Genomic DNA, 19,290 nt, shown 5'->3' with positions numbered 1-19,290 from the left:
ATGAAAGTGATGAAACAGGTTTAGACCCAAGTTATACACAAATAACACCTTCTGGCATCCTCATGCATAAGTCAATCATATTTTATTCCCCTGTATTCAGGTTCTCATTGAAAGAGACTGGGTTTCCTTTGGACACAAGTTCTCTCACAGGTGTGAACTATTGTGTTTTCTTGCAGATATAATTATTTCCTTTAACAACAAAATCAAAAGTTGTACACTGTATAGGGAATAGGGTGCCATTTTGGATGCAGGCTGCCCATGCTGCCCTCTCCCCTCAGATACAACCACCTGGATGGAGACCCCAAGGAGGTGTCCCCGGTCATAGACCAGTTCCTGGAGTGTGTGTGGCAGCTGTCGGAGCAGTTCCCCTGTGCCTTCGAGTACAACGAGAGGTTCCTCATCACCATCCAAAACCACATCTACTCCTGCCAGTACGGAAACTTCATAGGCAATAACCAGAAGGAGAGGACGGAGCTTAGGTAATAACCAGAAGGAGAGGGTGAAGCTTAGGTAATAACCAGAAAGAGAGGGCAGAGCTAAGGTAATAACCAGAAGGATAGGGCGGAGCTTAGGTAATAACCAGAAGGATAGGGCGGAGCTTAGGTAATAACCAGAAAGAGAGGGCGGAGCTTAGGTAATAACCAGAAAGAGAGGGCGGAGCTAAGGTAATAACCTGAAGGAGAGGGCGGAGGTTAGGTAATAACCAGAAAGAGAGGGCAGAGCTAAGGTAATAACCTGAAGGAGAGGGCGGAGGTTAGGTAATAACCAGAAAGAGAGGGCAGAGCTAAGGTAATAACCAGAAAGAGAGGGCGGAGCTTAGGTAATAACCAGAAAGAGAGGGCGGAGCTAAGGTAATAACCTGAAGGAGAGGGTGGAGGTTAGGTAATAACCAGAAAGAGAGGGCAGAGCTAAGGTAATAACAAGACAAGAGAGGACAGAGCTAAGGCAATAACCAGAAGGATAGGGCAGAGCTTAGGTAATAACCAGAAAGAGAGGGCAGAGCTAAGGTAATAACCAGAAAGAGAGGACAGAGCTAAGGTAATAACCAGAAGGATAGGGCGGAGCTTAGGTAATAACCAGAAAGAGAGGCAGAGCTAAGGTAATAACCAGGAGAGGGCGGAGTTAAGGTAATAACCAGAAGGAGAGGGCGGAGGTTAGATAATAACCAGAAAGAGAGGGCAGATCTGAGGTAATAACCAGAAGGATAGGGCGGAGCTTAGGTAATAACCAGAAGGAGAGGACGGAGGTTAGATAATAACCAGAAAGAGAGGGTAGATCTGAGGTAATAGATAGAAGTCTGTCATTTTGCCGTTCCTTGTCTTGAATTTTTGAAACTGACTGTGACTTCACACATAACTAATCTAAACTATTTACTGAAATGTTAAGGCTTTTTTGCTTATTACTTCAGATGAATTGGTGTCAATCTCCATAGTGTTCAAATTCACCTAACATGAGACACAGATTTAAACAAATAGGCCTACTGGACTAGCCAATACAAGAGACATAAACAGGTTCAGTCAGACCTGACAAAAGAGAGCAGGAATTCACACACACATTCTTTCTTTCTCAGTCAGAATCATTTTGGAATGATACATTTTGTGTTGAGCTGTAGTTGGTCGGTGCCGTTTTTTTGAGAATGGCCATATTTCTATTACAGCATATTGGATGACTGTCATTCATATTCCATTCACCCAGCTCAATGTAGCAGCGATAGGTTTAGGCTACTACATGATACTCAAATTTTCCCTGTTCTCATCATGAGGTTGCTAGAACCTAACCTATGAATGAAAGTTTACAACATAGGTGCACATATCGAGAGAAATTTGAGTAATCCAGGTAACAGATATTGACCCATTCAATACCGTCTTGCACACTCTTGCCTGCATCTAGCTGATCTAGGTTGTAATCATTAGTCCAACAGTTACAAACAAGTGTTTCTATTAGACAAATGTAGGTATGTTTATCCTCGTTTCGTTCTGTTTGGTTCCGTTTAACTGCTATATCGTTGTCTCCATATTAGCTAACGTCAAGTAAACATAGCTACTAGAACTAACGCGTTAGTAAACCTGCTACAATCATGCAGTACAGTGTACAGTTACAGCAGCAAGCAGTTTAGCAATTACACTGGCGTGCCCAGGTGGCAATAAATTAATAAAGCCAAAAGCTTACCTTGACTTAGAAGAGTTCCAGTGTTGGTGTAAAGGCAGTCAATGTTGTTCTCCTCCTCAAACGAGAAGGAGCATGGATAGGACCAAGATGCGGATTGAGGGAAATAAGCCATCTTTTAATGAAAAACAGCAAACAAGACACTACAAACTACAAAACAACAAACGTGACTAACCTTCAACTGTCCTGTGAGGACACAGGAACAAACACCCACAAAACACCAGTGAAACCCTGGCTGCCTTTGTATGACTCTCAATTAGAGACAAACAATACACACCTGTCTCTAATTGAGAATCATACCAGGCCGAACACAAAACCCCACATAGAAATACAAACATAGACAAACCCACCCAACTCACGCCCTGACCAACTAAAATGAATACAAAACAAAGGAAAACAGGTCAGGAACGTGACAGAACCCCCCCCTTAAGGTGCGAACTCCGGGCGCACCAGCACAAAGTCTAGGGGAGGGTCTGGGTGGGCGTCTGTCCACGGTGGCGGCTCTGGCGGTGGACGAGGTCCCCACCCCACCATAATCAATCCCCGCTTCTTTATCCCCCTCCCAATGACCACCCTCCCACTAACCCCACCTAAATGAAGGGGCAGCACCGGGATAAGGGGCAGCACCGGGATAAGGGGCAGCACCGGGACAAGGGGCAGCACCGGGACAAGGGGCAGCACCGGGACAAGGGGCAGCACCGGGACAAGGGGCAGCACCGGGACAAGGGGCAGCACCGGGACAAGGGGCAGCACCGGGACAAGGGGCAGCACCGGGACAAGGGGCAGCACCGGGACAAGGGGCAGCACCGGGACAAGGGGCAGCACCGGGATAAGGGGCGGCAGGTCCTGGCTGAGGGACTCCGGCAGGTCCGGGCTGAGGGACTCCGGCAGGTCCGGGCTGAGTGGCAGCTCCGGACTGTAGGGCAGCTCCGGACTGTAGGGCAGCTCCGGACTGTAGGGCAGCTCCGGACTGTAGGGCAGCTCCTGACTGTAGGGCAGCTCCTGACTGTAGGGCAGCTCCTGACTGGCGGGCAGCTCCTGACTGGCGGGCGTCTCTGGCAGCTCCTGACTGGCGGGCGTCTCTGGCGGCTCCTGACTGGCGGGCGTCTCTGGCGGCTCCTGACTGGCGGGCATCTCTGGCAGCTCCTGACTGGCGGGCGTCTCTGGCGGCTCCTGACTGACGGACGGCTCTAGCGGCTCCTGACTGACGGACGGCTCTACTGGCTCGGGACAGACGGGCGGCTCTAATGGCTCGTGGCAGACGGCTGACTCAGACGGCGCTGGGCAGACAGATGGCTCAGACGGCGCTGGGCAGACAGATGGCTCAGACGGAGCTGGGCAGACAGATGGCTCAGACGGCGCTGGGCAGACAGATGGCTCAGACGGCGCTGGGCAGACAGATGGCTCAGACGGCGCTGGGCAGACAGATGGCTCAGACGGCGCTGGGCAGACAGATGGCTCAGACGGCGCTGGGCAGACAGATGGCTCAGACGGCGCTGGGCAGACAGATGGCTCAGACGGCGCTGGGCAGACAGATGGCTCAGACGGCGCTGGGCAGACAGATGGCTCAGACGGCGCTGGGCAGACAGATGGCTCAGACGGCGCTGGGCCGACGGGCCGTTCAGGCACCGCTGGGCAGACGGCAGACTCTGGCCGGCTGAGACGCACTATAGGCCTGGTGCGTGGTACCGGAACTGGAGGTACCGGGCTGAGGGCACGCACCTCAGGGCGAGTGCGGGGAACAGGAACAGGGCACACTGGACTCTCGTGGCGCACTCTAGGCCTGGTGCGTGGTACCGGAACTGGAGGTACCGGGCTGAGGGCACGCACCTCAGGGCGAGTGCGGGGAGAAGGAACAGTGCGTCCAGGGCTCTGGAGACGCACAGGAGGCTTGGTGCGTGGTGCCGGAACTGGAGGCACCGGGCTGGAGACACGCACCATAGGGAGAGTACGTGGAAAAGGAACAGGGCTCTGGAGATGCACTGGAAGCCTGGTGCGTGGTGTAGGCACTGGTGGTACTGAGCTGGGGTGGGAAGGTGGCGCCGGATATACCGGACCGTGAAGGAGGACACGCGCTCTTGAGCACCGAGCCTCTCCAACCTTACCAGGTTGAATGGTCCCCGTAGCCCTGCCAGTGCGGCGAGATGGAATAGCCCGCACTGGGCTATGCAGGCGAACCGGGGACACCACCTGTAAGGCTGGTGCCATGTACGCCGGCCCGAGGAGACGTACTGGAGGCCAGATACGTTGGGCCGGCTTCATGGCATCCGGCTCGATGCCCAACCTAGCCCTCCCAGTGCGGCAAGGTGGAATAGCCCACACTGGGTTAAGCACGCGTACTGGGGACACCGTGCGCTTTACCGCATAACACGGTGTCTGACCAGTACGACGCCCTCTCACTCCACGGCAAGCCCGGGGAGTTGGCTCAGGTATCCTACCCGGCTTCGCCACACTCCCCTTTAGCCCCCCCCCAAGAAATTTTTGGGTGAGCCTCTCGGGCTTCCAGCCTCTCATACGTGCTGCCTCCTCATACCAGCGCTCCTGGGCTGTGGCTGCCTCCTTCTCCTCCCGAGAGCGGCGATTCTCTCCCACCTTAGCCCAGGGTCCTTCTCCATTGAAAATTTGCTCCCAACTCCATTCCTCTTCTCTCCATTGCCTTAGTTCTTTTTCTCTCTCCTCAATCCGCTTGGTCCTGTTGTGGTGGGTGTTTCTGTAAAGGCAGTCAATGTTGTTCTCCTCCTCAAACGAGAAGGAGCATGGATAGGACCAAGATGCGGATTGAGGGAAATAAGCCATCTTTTAATGAAAAACAGCAAACAAGACACTACAAACTACAAAACAACAAACGTGACTAACCTTCAACTGTCCTGTGAGGACACAGGAACAAACACCCACAAAACACCAGTGAAACCCTGGCTGCCTTTGTATGACTCTCAATTAGAGACAAACAATACACACCTGTCTCTAATTGAGAATCATACCAGGCCGAACACAAAACCCCACATAGAAATACAAACATAGACAAACCCACCCAACTCACGCCCTGACCAACTAAAATGAATACAAAACAAAGGAAAACAGGTCAGGAACGTGACAGTTGGAAAGCCATAGGTAACATAGAATCCTTCTCTGTTTGAGCCGGAGTAAGTGAAAGTGAATTTGTTTTTAGAAATATAGCTAAACTCTTTGAAAAAAGGGTTCCATAAAGGTTCTTCGGCTGTCCCCAAAGGAGAACCATTTTTGGTTACAGGTAGAACTCTTTTGGGTGCTAGCCAGCTGTAGCTTATGCTTTTAAGTACAAGATTCATTCTCTGATCCTGTTATTGGGTGGAGAACATGTCAGTTCATGCTGCAAGAACTCTGATAGGTTGGAGGACGTCCTCCGGAAGTTGTCATAATTACTGTGTAAGTCTAGGGAAGGGGGTGAGAACCACGAACCTCCTTCCTAGGTTTTGTATTGAAGTCAATGTACCCAGAGGAGGACGGAAATTAGCTGTCCTCTGGCTACACCATGGTGCTACACTACAGAGTGCTGTTGAGGCTACTGTTGACCTTCATTGCGAAACAGTGTTTTTTAATCAATTATTTGGTGACATGTATAGTTTTATCTAAAAAGGATTACTTTTGTAATGTTTCACTATTTTTATTTTATCAAATTTACTGAGGAGTATGGTCCTCCCCTTTCTCTTCTGAGAAGCCTCCACTGGTTGACATGTGTGGTGTGTTTTGTGTTGAACTGTAGTTGACATGTGTGATGTGTGTGACATGTGTGGCTGTAGTTGACATGTGTGATGTTTGTGGCTGTAGTTGACATGTGTGATGTGTGTGGCTGTAGTTGACATGTGTGATGTGTGTGTCTGTAGTTGACATGTGAGATGTGTGTGGCTGTAGTTGACATGTGTGATGTTTGTGGCTGTAGTTGACATGTGTGATGTGTGTGGCTGTAGTTGACATGTGTGATGTGTGTGTCTGTAGTTGACATGTGTGATGTTTGTGTCTATAGTTGACATGTGATATGTGTTTTTGTGTTGTCAGGCATCAGGAGAAGACCCATTCTCTGTGGACCTACTTGTGGGAGAACAGGACTGACCACATCAACCCCCTGTACAGACCTGACCACAGCCAGACTCAGGGGGTTCTGCGCCCAGTTACCGCCCCCTACTGTTTTAAGTAGGTTGTGCATATTTAAGGACAAGTAGTATTTCTCCACTATTTTTCTCAACTGTATTGAATATGTATAATTTGTGTTGAATATGTATAATTTGTGTGTGTGTGTGTGTGTGTGTGTGTGTGTGTGTGTGTGTGTGTGTGTGTGTGTGTGTGTGTGTGTGTGTGTGTGTGTGTGTGTGTAGGTTCTGGAGGGCCTTATACAACCGTTTTGACAGAGGCATGCATCCTCGCCAGTCTGTGATAGACTACCTGATGGCCGTCAGAGAGGAGACACAGCAGCTGGAGGAGCAGCTTGTCTCCCATGAGGAGGTAAGGCAGGACAGGAGCGCTGATGATACAGGCTATGTCCCAAATCACACTCTATTCCCTATTTCGTGCACTACTTTTGACCAGGGCCATTTGATTGAAGTCGCTGTTCTTGTTTTCGTTTTTTTTCTAATATTATGTAGTGTTATCCACCCTAGAAAATAGCCATTTTGGAGAAGGAGCAGGGGAAGAGCATCCAGACAAAAACTAACACGTTGGATAGGAGCCATGCGGTGTGGGCCTCTCCCCCTTCAGAGAGCTGCCTGGGTTTGGCCAACACCCCAGGGGACTACAGCGGACTGGGAGACTTCCTCAGTTCATCACCCTGCCAGCAGACGGGGCCAGAGAGCAGTCTTCTGATCCTCCCCCGACCAGGGGAGCGCCGCAAACCCTCCGACCCAGACCTCTCCACCAATAGTGATGACCAGGAGTCGGGCATAGCAGACCTTAGCTCCCCGCCAAGTGAGGACAGTGCCAAGGACCCTGATGAGGCTGCCTACTCTGCTGCCTGAGCAGTAGTGACATTGATGTTGTCAGAGGGAAGAGAGGTGCACTTTAATGGGCAATTGCGCAATGGGTATTATAAACTGACTAACTGTTGGGAATGATAAGTCAGTGAAATGATAAGTGGATCTGATCTGTATGTGTGTTATTTGTGTAGAGTTTTAGCTTTTCATGTGGTTTATGGTATTCCATAGTTAAGAAGTTAGCTACAACAATTCATGGATTTTGTCAGAGGCTTTACAACTAAATAAAATATTTAATGTTATGTATTTATGCAAATCTGTAATATGATAATAATATATTTAAAAATTACATTTGGACTAAAAATCTTTCAAGTGCACTGTAAACCAAAACATGATATCAAATGCCAAATTTGTCATTATACTCATGCAGTAAACCTCTCCTAATTTAGTGTAGTTTTATAACCAAACCCAGTCCATCTGGTTCACTGGGCTCATTGTGCATGCTGTAACTCACGAAGCTACTGAACCAACCCAGCAGGCTGTAGCATGTGGAGATATTGGCATGCTAGTACTAGGGTACGGACACACAGGGAGAAGAGGAGCTTTGTGCATCTCACCCAACAGAAGGATCACAAGTCTGTTCAAACAGCTTAGGTCTCACTGTCAAAGCACAGGTACTGACTGTCTTGTGGAATAATATCTACTGCTATTGTAAGCATTGCATGTTGTTTTATTTGTATAAAGAATATACATAATATGTCCTACAATCTATATCCTATTTCAAAGTAATATTACAACATAAATATTTATTATATTTAATTAATTTGTAAATGGATTTATTTGATTGTGTTAAAGGTTCATTAGAAAAGACCACTAAAGCTTTAAGAGGACTTGTGCATTAAATAAAGATTGAACATTCTTGGCATTAAGACTTTTGACTTACCTTATAAACAAAAAGTTGATTCATGAAAGTTGATTCAACATTCAAGTTTTTGATGGATATTTTCTGCTTGCTCATGCTACGTTCATAACTAAGTGGGAAGGTGGTATTTACCTATACGCCTAAGAAAAATCCACTTGAATACCCCTCCAACTCAATTACTGCTCTATTGCTCTGACTCCTCCCACATGCTGCACCAGGGTTGCCTACTCCTTGTATACATCATCCAACTAAATGCTTAGTTAGTATAATGGGGATCCTGTTTTCTGGAAACAATGCCTGCAGTACCGCGGACGGCCTCCAGCTTGAAAACCTCAATGCGAAGTTTGAGTCGTTCTCCCCTGGTAGTTATGGCCCTGCTCTATATGGATATTTTTGCCCACCCCCACAATGTACATTTTTTCAACCTGCACAGTAGGAGGCGACCAGACACATTTTTGGGTGTAGTCTGCCAATAAACCTAGAAGAAGACGTAGAGACGAAAAGGAACCGGGGTGTATACATTAATCCAAACAGTTGCAAAAGAACTAAAACGAGAGTTTCTATTGGACAAATGCAGGTAAGTCCCGCCCATTTCGTTCCGTTTGCTTCCGTTTAACAAACGTTTCGGAACAGAATTGGCGTAATGAATACGCCCCAGTCCTTGGACTCCAAAGGCCAACGTGCATACTTTCGTGACGTCACTGCTTGCGTGATGACGTTGTAATGGGGGTTCAGAGGTGGCAGCTGTGGGTTGATATCAATGACTGTCGGTATTTGGAATATAAAACTGTTTAAAAGTTAGGTAAAAGGCCCTGACCGTTTTTAAACAAGGTAATTGGGAGTTTTTTAACTGTTCACTTGTAATTGCACAACCCTTATTTAGTGAACGCTAAGTCGGGAAGGTTGAAATTCAAGCCCTATTAGGAGTTGGTTAGTTAGCTAGCTAGATTTGCTAGCCAGCCACATATTTTAGCCAGCTGGCTAACGTTAGCTGACAGGTGCTAGGGTTGGGCATTATAAAAGGCGATGAAACACTATGATATCATTGTATCTGAAGAGAAACGCATCCTGTCCCCACTAAGGTTTGCAGATTCCTAGCTAATTAGCTAGTGAACTGCTAGCTAACTAGCTAGTGGGACATGTAAGTTAGCTCAGTTCGATAACTAGATGGGTGCCTGTCATCACAGCCTGCTAAAAAGGTAGCTAGCCAGCTATTTGCCCCAATAACATCAAAGCATAGTAAAGTCCTCCAAACAGCAAGATTGTTAGCTACAGCATTAGCTATCTAGCTTAAGCAGTATGTTACACAGTATATTAGCTAGCTAACGTTCTCCTGTCAAATCTAGCTAACGTTAGTTAGATGTTTTAATGTAACCATTGGGTATGTGGCAAGAAATCTCACAGGGTTATTGTGTAGCCTGACATTGTTTGTTGTTTATCTCCAGGTCAAACAAATAAAGAAGGACCACAATTCCATGGTCATTTTCTCGATTGAGAGTTTGTTTGTTTGTTTTTGATGCCTTGCTTGTAGAGCTGGCACTATGCCCGCGGCTACTGTGGATCATAGCCAAAGAATATGTGAGGTTTGGGCTGACAACCTGGATGAAGAACTCAAAAGGATCCGCCAGGTCATTCGAAAATACAACTACATTGCCATGGTAAGTTATGAAGAGTTCTGATCAAAGGCATCTTGGTTGACACTGACAGATATGTGCTGAACATTGTGCTGCTGCTCCATTTCTGCCTTCTCTATTGCTTTGTGTTCTGTTCATAGGACACAGAGTTTCCAGGTGTAGTTGCGAGACCGATTGGAGAGTTCAGAAGCAATGCTGACTACCAGTACCAGTTACTGCGATGTAATGTAGACTTGCTAAAGATTATCCAGCTGGGCCTTACCTTTATGAATGAACAGGGTGAATATCCACCGGGAACTTCAACATGGCAGTTCAATTTTAAGTTTAACCTCACGTAAGCGTTCCCCTTTCTATGATGTCTATCATTGCTCAACAAATTTTCATGTCTTGTATCAAGACTTGACTTGCCCATTTTAGAGGACTCAGCTATATGACCTGCCTCTTGTACAGCACCTACAGAACAGGGGAAGTTTCATAGCAACGGCTCTTTGGAGGCACTAGGAGAAAAGGAAGAACCTTTTTGTTTTTACCATGAAAGGTTTTAAAGATGATTGTAATGTTTATATGTATTGTATGGTACTTTCTTGAGGAATTACATTTTTATACCTTGAGATCTCTGCATTAAAGTTAACTACAAAAAGGAAGTCCATTTGATGTAGTCTGTTATTGAGGTGATATTATTGTAGTATGGAGTTTGACTAGTTTACATGTCTGGACTGATGGGCAAAGGCACAAACAAACCTGCTCATATGACGTATGAAACCAAGGCAAGAACAGGCCTATATTCAGTGTTGATACTGCACACAATCAGGGTCACGCTCATGACTAGTTCTGGGCCAGGCCATTTGAAGGCTCAATGTCAGCAAGCCACATTGAACACCCTGGACCAGAGCTAGTTCAGGACCTCCATACAGGAGTGAACGTTGTCACACTGAAGCTGCACTGCCTGCACACTGTTCAGGTAAAGGACAATGTGACCAAGATTGTTTAGAAACCATGTGGCCAAGACTTTCACTTGAGCCACCAAATAGGCTGCACCTGTCACATGAGGAGCTGCTTACTTTCTCAACGAGCTAATTTACTTGATTTTCTCCTAGTGCCTCTCAAGTCATTTTTCAAATGTTTATATTGACATATTTCATAAATGCTTTCGAGCATATCGCAGGTACTGTTTTATTTTCATGTTTGTTTTGGTGAGACACTGAAGACAGTGTTTTGAGTAGTATTTTGTTGTTTACATGTAACTTGTTTCTATTGTGGAAGTAAAACCTAAAGGCTTATCAGAAGTCTCAAACATTGAAGAAGAGATATATATAGTTGGACTGCATCCACTTACACAGCAACAACAACTTTGTCATGCTTAGTGTACCCCTTGTTCTTATAGCCATTACATTCATTGATATAAATCAGGGGTTCTTAAACTTTTTCGGCTCTTGACACAAAATATATACATTTACTATATTCCCGTGACCCATATCTTGTTCCAACGATCCAAATTAAGAAGAAATTGTGTTAATATAGATATATTCTCATGACTCGCGAACCACCTCTCACATGCCCAGGAGCCACTTTGGGTCCCGACCCACAGTTTAAGAAACCCTGTTATAAATGTGTAGCCTAGGTGTGAGTGTGACAGGTGTCTCCCTTTCCGTCGTCAGGGAGGACATGTATGCACAGGACTCCATCGAGCTCTTGACAACATCAGGCATCCAGTTCAAGAAGCACGAGGAGGAGGGGATTGAGACATTGTACTTGGCTGAACTGCTCATGACCTCAGGGGTGGTGCTCTGTGAGGGCGTCAAGTGGCTTTCTTTCCACAGGTAGGCCATTTAAAATCAAATCAAACTTTATTTGTCACATGCGCCGAATACAACAAGTGTAGACCTTAAAGTGAAATGCTTACTTACAAGCCCTTAACCAACAGTGCAGTTCAAGAATAGTTAAAAAAGATTTGCCAAATTAACTAAAGTAAAAAATAATAAAAAGGAACACGAACATAAAAATAACGAGGCTATATACAAGGGGTACCGGTACCGAGTCAGTGTGGCGGTACATGTTAGTTGAGGTAATTTGTACATGTAGGTAGGTGTGAAGTGACTGCATAGATAATAAATAGTGATTAGCTGCAGTGCACACAACAAATGGAGGGGGGGTATCAATGTAAATAGTCTGGTGGACATTTAATTAATTGTTCAGCACTCTTATGGCTTGGGGGTAGAAGCTGTTATGGAGCCTTTTGGTCCTAGACTTGGCGCTCCGGTACTGCTTGCCGTGCGGTAGCAGAGAAAACAGTCTATGACTTGGGTGCTTGGAGTCTCTGACAATTTTATGGGCTTTCCTCTGACACTGCCTATTATATAGGTCCTGGATGGCAGGAAGCTTGGCCCCAGTGATGTACTGGGTCGTACGCCCTACCCTCTGTAATGCCTTACAGTCAGATGCCAAGCAGTTGCCATACCAGGCGGTGATGCTACCGGTCAGGATGCTCTCAATGGTGCAGCTGGAGAACGTTTTGAGGATCTGGGGACCCATGCCAAATCTTTTCAGTCTCCTGAGGGGGAAAAGGTTTTGTCGTGTTCTCTTCAGGACTGTCTTGGTGTGTTTGGACCATGATAGTTCGTTGGTGATGTGGACACCAAAGAACTTAACTCTCGACCCGCTCCACTACAGCCCCGCCGATGTTAATGGGGGCCTGTTCAGCCCGCCTTTTCCTGTAGTCCACGATCAGCTCCTTTGTCTTGCTCACATTGAGGAACCCTATAGGGTTTGTCATTTTTGTTGGTGATCAGGCCTTCCACTGTTGTGTCGTCAAGAAACTTAATGATGGTGTTGGAGTCGTGTTTGGCCATGGCGGGCGTGGGTGAACAGGGAGTACAGGAGGGGACTAAGTACACACCTCTGAGGGGCCCCAGTGTTGAGGATCAGCGTGGCAGACGTGTTGTTGCCTACCCTTACCACCTGGGGGCGTCCCGTCAGGAAGTCCAGGATCCAGTTTCAGAGGAAGGTGTTTAGTCCCAGGGTCCTTACCTTAGTGATGAGCTTGTGGGCACTATAGTGTTGAACGCTGAGCTGTAGTCAATGAACAGCATTCGCACATAGGTGTTCCTTTGTCCAGGTGGGAAAGGGCAGTGTGGAGTGCGATTGCGTCATCTGTGGATCTGTTGGGGCGGAATGCGAATTGCAGTGGGTCTAGGGTATCCGGGAGGATGCTGTTGATGTGAGCCATGACCAGCCTTTCAAAGCACGTCATTGCTACCAACGTGAGTGCTATGGGGCGGTAATCATTTAGGCAGGTTACCTTCACTTCCTTGGGCACAGGGACTATGGTGGTCTGCTTGAAACATGTAGGTATTACAGACTCGGTCAGGGAGAGGTTGAAAATGTCAGTGAAAGCGCTTGCTTTGGTTCGTGCATATTTTGAGTACACGTTCTGGTAATCCGTCTGGCTTTGTGAAGGTTGTTTAAAGGTCTTGCTCACATCGGCTACCGAGAGCGTTATCACAGTCATCCAGAACAGCTGGTGCTCTCGTGTATGCTTCAGTGTTTCTTGCCTTGAAGCGAGCATAAAAGGCATTTAGCTCATCTGCTAGATTCGCATCACTGGGCAGCTCGCGTCTGGGTTTCCCTTTGTAGTCCGTAATAGTTTTCAAGCTTTGCTACATCCGACGAGCGTCAAAGCCGGTATAGTATGATTCAATCTTAGTCCTGTATTGACGCTTTGCTTGTTTGATGGTTCGTCTGAGGGCATAGCAGGATTAGTGTCCTGCTCCTCGAAAGCGGCAGCTCTAGCCTTTAGCTCGATGCGGATGTTGCCTGTAATCCATGGCTTCTGGTTGGGACATATACATACGGTCACTGTGGGGATGACGTCGTCAATGTACTTATTGATGAAGCCGATAACTGAGGTGATATACTCCTCAATGTCATTGGATGAATCCTGGAACATATTCCAGTCTGTGCTAGCAAAACATCCTGTAGCGTAGCATCCGTGTCATCTGACCACTTCCGTATTGAGCGAGTCACTGTTACTTCCTGCTTTAGTTTTTGCTTGTAAGCTGGAATCAGGAGGATATAATTATTGTCAGATTTGCTAAATGGAGAGCGGGGGAGAGCTTTTTATGCATCTCTGTGGGTGGAGTAAAGGTGGTCTAGAGTTTTTTTTCTTTTTCCTCTGTTTGCACATGTGACATGCTGGTAAAAATGTGGTAAAACTGATTTAAGTTTGCCTGCATTAAAGTCCACGGCCACTAGGAGCGCCGCTTCTGGAAGAGCATTTTCTTGTTTGCTTATGGCTTTATAGCGTTGGTTGAGTGAGGTATTACTGCCGGTATCGGTTAGTGGTGGTACATAGATGGGTACGAATAATATAGATGAGATCTCTCTTGGTAGATAGTGTGGTCGTCAGCTTATCACAAGGTACTCTACCTCAGGCGAGCAATACCTCAAGACTTCTTTAATATTAGACATTGCGCACCAGCTGTTATTGACAAAAAGACACACACCCCCACCCCTCGTCTTACCAGATGTAGCCTCTTCTCTGTTTTGCCGGTGCATGAACAATTACGCCAGCTCTATATTATCCATGTCGTCGTTCAGCCACGACTCTGTGAAACATAAGATATTACATTTGTTTTTGTCCCGTTGGTAGGATAATCGTAGGTCATCAATTTTATTTTCCAATGATTGCAAGTAGAACGATGGCAGTGGGAGTTTACTTGCTCGCCTACAAATTCTCAGAAGGCAGCCCGACCTGCGCCCTCTTTTCCTCCATCTTTTCTTCATGCAATCACAGGGATTTGGGCCTGTTCCCGGGAAAGCAGTATATCCTTCTTGTCGGACTCATTAAAGGAAAAAGCTTCTTCCAGTTCGTGGTGAGAAATCGCTTTTCTGATGTCCAGAAGTTATTTCCGGTCATAAGAGACGGTAACAGCAACATTATGTACAAAATAAGGTACAAAATAAGTTACAAACAACGCAAAAACTAACAAAATAGCACAGTTGGTTAGGAGCATGTAAAACTTCAGCCCTCCTTTTCGGCGCCATCTTATCAGATCCAGATTCTAACCACACATGTATGTTATTTGTTATTTGGTATAGACTTGACCATTATTAAAATCAATCATCTTAAGACCTAAGAAGCATTTTGTTTATTTTTCTGTTTGCAGTGGCTATGACTTTGGCTATCTGATAAAGATTCTGTCCAACTCTAACCTGCCCGAAGAGGAAGTGGACTTCTTTGAGATCCTTCGCCTGTTCTTCCCCATCATATATGATGTCAAGTACCTCATGAAGAGCTGCAAAAACCTCAAGGTAACTTCAGCACATCATAACAGTTAAAGAAAGTATTACTCAGCTGTGTATTCAATGAGTTTTCAGAGAGCTAACTAGGCCACAAGTCTTAATCAATAGCCTTTAAATGCATTATAGACATGGCCAGATGGCTAGATTAGCAGAATCGGTGAGTGACAGGGCGTGGTATGATTGACAGGGTGGGCTACAGGAAGTGGCAGAACAGCTGGAGCTGGAGAGGATTGGCCCCCAGCACCAAGCTGGCTCAGACTCACTACTGACAGGCATGGCATTCTTCAAGATGAGAGAGGTACTCTGTCCATGTGTGTGTCCCAAATGGAACCCTATTCAATATACAGTACCAGTCAAAATTTATGACACACCACCTACTCATTCAAGGGTTTTTATTTATTTTTAACTATTTTCTACATTGTAGAATAATAGTGAAGATATCAAATCTATGAAATAACACATATGGAGTTATGTAGTAACCAAAAAAGTGTTAAACAAATCAAAATATATTTTAGATTATTCAAAGTAGCCACCATTTGCCTTGATGACAGCTTTGCACACTCTTGTCATTCTCTCAACCAGCTTCATGAGGAATGCTTTTCCAACAGTCTTGAAGGAGTTCCCACATATACTGAGCACTTGTTGGCTGCTTTTTCTTCACTCTGCGGTCCAACTGATCACAAACCATCTCAATTGGGTCGAGGTCGGGTGATTGTGGAGGCCAGGTCATCTGATGCAGCAATGCATCACTCTCCTTCTTGGTCTAATAGCTCCTACACAGCCTGGAGGTGTGTTGGGTCATTGTCCTGTTGAAAAACAAATGATAGTCCCACTAAGCGCAAACCAGATGGGATGGCGTACCACTGCATAATGCTGTGGTAGCCATGCTGGTTAAGTGTGCCTTGAATTATACATAATTTATTGACAGTGTCACCAGCAAAGCACCATCACACCTCCATGCTTCACGGTGGGAACCACACATGCGGAGTACATCCGTCTACTCTGCGTCTCACAAAGACACGGCGGTTGGAACCAAAAATCTCAAATTTGGACTCATCAGACCAAAGGACAGATTTCCACCGGCCTAATGTCCATTGCTCGTGTTTCTTGGCCCAAGCATGTCTCTTCTTCTTTTTGATATTCTTAAGTACAGTGGCTTGCGAAAGTATTTACCCCCTTAGGCATTTTTACTATTTTGTTGCCTTATAACCTGGAATTAAAATATTTTTTTTGGGGGGGGGGGGGTTGTATCATTTGATTTACACAACATGCTTAACACTTTGAAGATGCCAAATAATTTTTATTGTGAAACAAACAAGAAGTAAAACAAAAAAACAGAGTACCTGAGCGTGCGTAACTATTCACCCCCCCAAAGTCAATACTTTGTTGAGCCACCTTTTGCTGAAATTGCAGCTGCAGATCTCTTGGGGTATGGTATGCCTCTATAAGTTTGGCACATACAGCCACTGGGATTTTTGCCCATTCTTCAAGGCAAAACTGCTCCAGCTCCTTCAAGTTGGATGGGTTCCGCTGGTGTGCAGCAATCTTTAAGTCATACCACAGATTCTCAATTGGATTGAGGTCTGGGCTTTGACTAGGCCATTCGAAGACAATTAAATGTTTCCCCTTAAACCACTCGAGTGTTGCTTTAGCAGTATGCTTAGGGTCATTGTCCTGCTGGAAGGTGAACCTCCGTCCAAATCTCCGTCCAAACCAGATCATGTGACACTTAGATTGCACACAGGTGGACTTGATTTAACTAATTATGTGACTTCTGAAGGTATTTGGTTGCATCAGATCTTATTTAGTGGCTTCATAGCAAAGGGTTGAATACATATGCACGCACCACTTTTACTTATTTAATTTTTTTAATTTTATTGAACAAGTAATTTTTTTCACTTCTCCAATTTGGACTATTTTGTGTATGTCCATTACATGAAATCGAAAAAAAAAATCAATTTAAATTACACGTTGAAATGCAACAAAATAGTAAAAACGCCAAGGGGGATGATTACTTTGGAAAGGCACTGTAGTGTTTTTTTTGCAGCAATTTCACCATGAATGCCTGATTCATGCAGTCTCCTCTGAACAGTTGATGTTCAGATGTGTCTGATACTTGAACTCTGTGAAGCATTTATTTGGGCTGCAATTTCTGAGGCTGGTAACTCAAATGAACTTATCCTCTGCAGCAGAGGTAACTCTGGATCTTCCTTTCCTGTGGCGGTCCTCATGAGAGCCAGTTTCATCATAGTGCTTAATGGTTTTTGTGCCTGTGCTTGAAGAAATTGACTGACCATGTCTTAAAGTAATGATGGGCTGTCATTTCTCTCTGCTTATTTGAGCTGTTCTTGCCATAATGTGGACTTGGTATTTTACCAAATAGGGCTACCTTCTGTATATCACCCCTACCTTGTCACAAAACAACTGATTGGCTCAAATTCATTAAAAAGGAAAGAAATTTACTTTTTAACAAGTCACACCTGTTAATTGAAATGCATTCCAGGTGACTACCTCATGAAGCTGGTTGAGAGAATGTCAATTGTGCAAAGCTTTTATTTTATTTAACCTTTATTTAAATAGGCAAGTCAGTTAAGAACAAATTCTTATTTACAATTTACCAAACTGCGGGGGCTGGGATTAAAATAATTATCAATTAAATAAATATACAGGACAAAACACATCACAACAAGAGAGACAACACAACACTACAGACCTAAGAAAATAACAACAGCATGGCAGCAACATATGACAACATAACAAGGTCCAAACATTATTGGGCACAAACAACAGCAAGAAGGGATGGACTACTTTGAAGAATCTCAAATATAAAACAGTCTTGCCTTGCCTTGCCTTGCTCAGGGGCAGAACAACAGATTTTTACCTTGTCAACTCGGGGATTCGATCCAGCAACCTTTTGGTTACTGGCCCAACGCTCTAACCACTAGGCTACCTGCCGCCCCATTTCTACAATGTAGAAAATAGTAACAATAAAGGAAAACCCTTGAATGAGTTTGTTTGACTGGTACTGTATAGTTCACTATGTCTGACCAGAGCCCTGTGGGCCCAGATCAAAGTAGTGCCCTATAAAGGGAATAGGGTTGATACTGAGATGTTTGTGTGAATGGATCATAGAACAGGGAGATGACTCACAACTTGCATTTCTTCAAAGAGCCACCAGATGTTATTAGAGATAAACACATACTACTTTCACTAACCACATTTCCATCCACAGTTTTTATGGGAGTAAAGTCATAGCGTATTAAAAACAAATCCTGACAGCTGTGATGGAAACAGGAAGTTTCAGTACAATTTTATAAATTCTGACATAATTTGTTCGTTTGACATGGTAAGATCTTTTTGTGTCAGTAAAATTAATGATGCAAGAAGTGGTGGTGGAAATGCCTTTATGGGCAAATATTAATATCTTAACCATCATATCAGCGTAAACTTGGAGTCACGCGATGTGTGTGGTCCTCCCACTACAACACGGGAAAGCATGCAGTTCATTAGGCTATAGATGAAATAACACAGGGTGGTGAAAATGCACGGTGATCTTGATGCTCTTTCCAATAAATATCTAGGGTCTGATTCTGGTGACGTGATGATCGGTGCTTGACTGCCGTTTGACAAATATAAATATTCTCGTTCTTATCCATAATAAGACACTGTATTTGCGAGCAGTTGGCTTGAGCGCAGGTGCCAAGACCAAAGTAGGCACATTTAACGCAACACTTGTGACAACTATTGGTAGAGTTGAAAATGCGATGGACACACATTAAACTTTTGATTTTTATTCGGTACATGAAAACTCAAGCGAAAAAGTGCATTTTATGTGCACAATGTTATAACTTTTTTTTTTTTTTTTTTTTTTGCAACAAGTCTGTTTGATGAAACACCACTGTTGATAAAATGTGCATGTTGTCTTTGTCATGCGAATATTCTAAAATCTGCAATCTGTCGCCAATTGGGTGGAAACCTAGCTACAAACTAGTATACTTTTTCCTGTATCTGATGACATCACATATTTTTTTAGATGTTCTTTGAGGATCATATCGACGATGCAAAGTACTGTGGTCACTTGTACGGGCTGGGTTCAGGCTCTGCATATGTCCAGAACGGCACAGGGAACGCCTACGAGGAGGAAGCCAATAAACAGCTGTCATGACATCATCACTGGGATCTTTCTGGATGGTCTGCTCTAGTCAATTACTATGACGACTGGAATAATGGAAGAACAAAAGCATAATATATATATATATAGATATATGTATATATATATATATATATATATATATGTATATATATATATATGTATATATATATA

General features: G+C 44.9%; 2 protein-coding genes across 8 annotated transcripts in view; both read left to right on the top strand.

Annotated features, from left to right (window-relative positions):
* Positions 1–8,034, top strand: part of mtmr7a (myotubularin related protein 7a) — a 60,112-nt gene extending 52,078 nt beyond the window's left edge. For 2 of the 3 annotated variants that reach the window (XM_055888503.1, XM_055888502.1), the window contains exons 10-14: positions 101–150; positions 279–479; positions 6,202–6,336; positions 6,519–6,645; positions 6,801–8,034. In XM_055888503.1, the coding sequence (XP_055744478.1) occupies positions 101–150; positions 279–479; positions 6,202–6,336; positions 6,519–6,645; positions 6,801–7,154 (867 nt within the window). In that variant the 3' untranslated portion in view covers positions 7,155–8,034. Of the gene's footprint in view, positions 1–100; positions 151–278; positions 480–6,201; positions 6,337–6,518; positions 6,646–6,785 lie in introns of all 3 variants that reach the window. The other variant, XM_055888504.1, reaches the window with a different exon arrangement.
* A 701-nt stretch (positions 8,035–8,735) lies between these two features.
* Positions 8,736–19,235, top strand: cnot7 (CCR4-NOT transcription complex, subunit 7). Of its 5 annotated transcripts, none has more exons than XM_055888506.1 (7): positions 8,736–8,862; positions 9,563–9,689; positions 9,806–9,999; positions 11,324–11,485; positions 14,831–14,975; positions 15,154–15,264; positions 19,000–19,235. In XM_055888506.1, the coding sequence occupies exons 2-7, from the start codon at positions 9,573–9,575 to the stop codon at positions 19,129–19,131; spliced, it is 861 nt and encodes a 286-aa protein (XP_055744481.1). In that variant the 5' UTR covers positions 8,736–8,862; positions 9,563–9,572; the 3' UTR covers positions 19,132–19,235. The 5 variants fall into 5 exon arrangements, with proteins under 5 accessions (XP_055744481.1, XP_055744480.1, XP_055744483.1 ...); XM_055888505.1 differs by having other exon boundaries at positions 9,477–9,689; XM_055888508.1 differs by lacking the exon at positions 9,806–9,999.
* Positions 19,236–19,290: the final 55 nt, after the last annotated feature.

Source organism: Salvelinus fontinalis, chromosome 29, assembly GCF_029448725.1.
Source record: "Salvelinus fontinalis isolate EN_2023a chromosome 29, ASM2944872v1, whole genome shotgun sequence".
NCBI lineage: Eukaryota > Metazoa > Chordata > Actinopteri > Salmoniformes > Salmonidae > Salvelinus > Salvelinus fontinalis.
The sequence above is the reverse complement of the archived record's forward strand: the minus strand, read 5'-3'. Positions and strand labels throughout refer to the sequence as shown.

What these genes read in the sequence shown, in the direction of transcription:
- cnot7 (XM_055888506.1), top strand. Translation starts at nt 9,573, where the DNA reads ATGCCCGCGGCTACTGTGGATCATAGCCAAAGAATATGTGAGGTTTGG. An exon ending in AATTTTAAGTTTAACCTCAC is followed by an intron (nt 10,000 to 11,323) that starts GTAAGCGTTCCC and finishes TTCCGTCGTCAG; the next exon opens with GGAGGACATGTATGCACAGG. An exon ending in AGAGCTGCAAAAACCTCAAG is followed by an intron (nt 14,976 to 15,153) that starts GTAACTTCAGCA and finishes TATGATTGACAG; the next exon opens with GGTGGGCTACAGGAAGTGGC.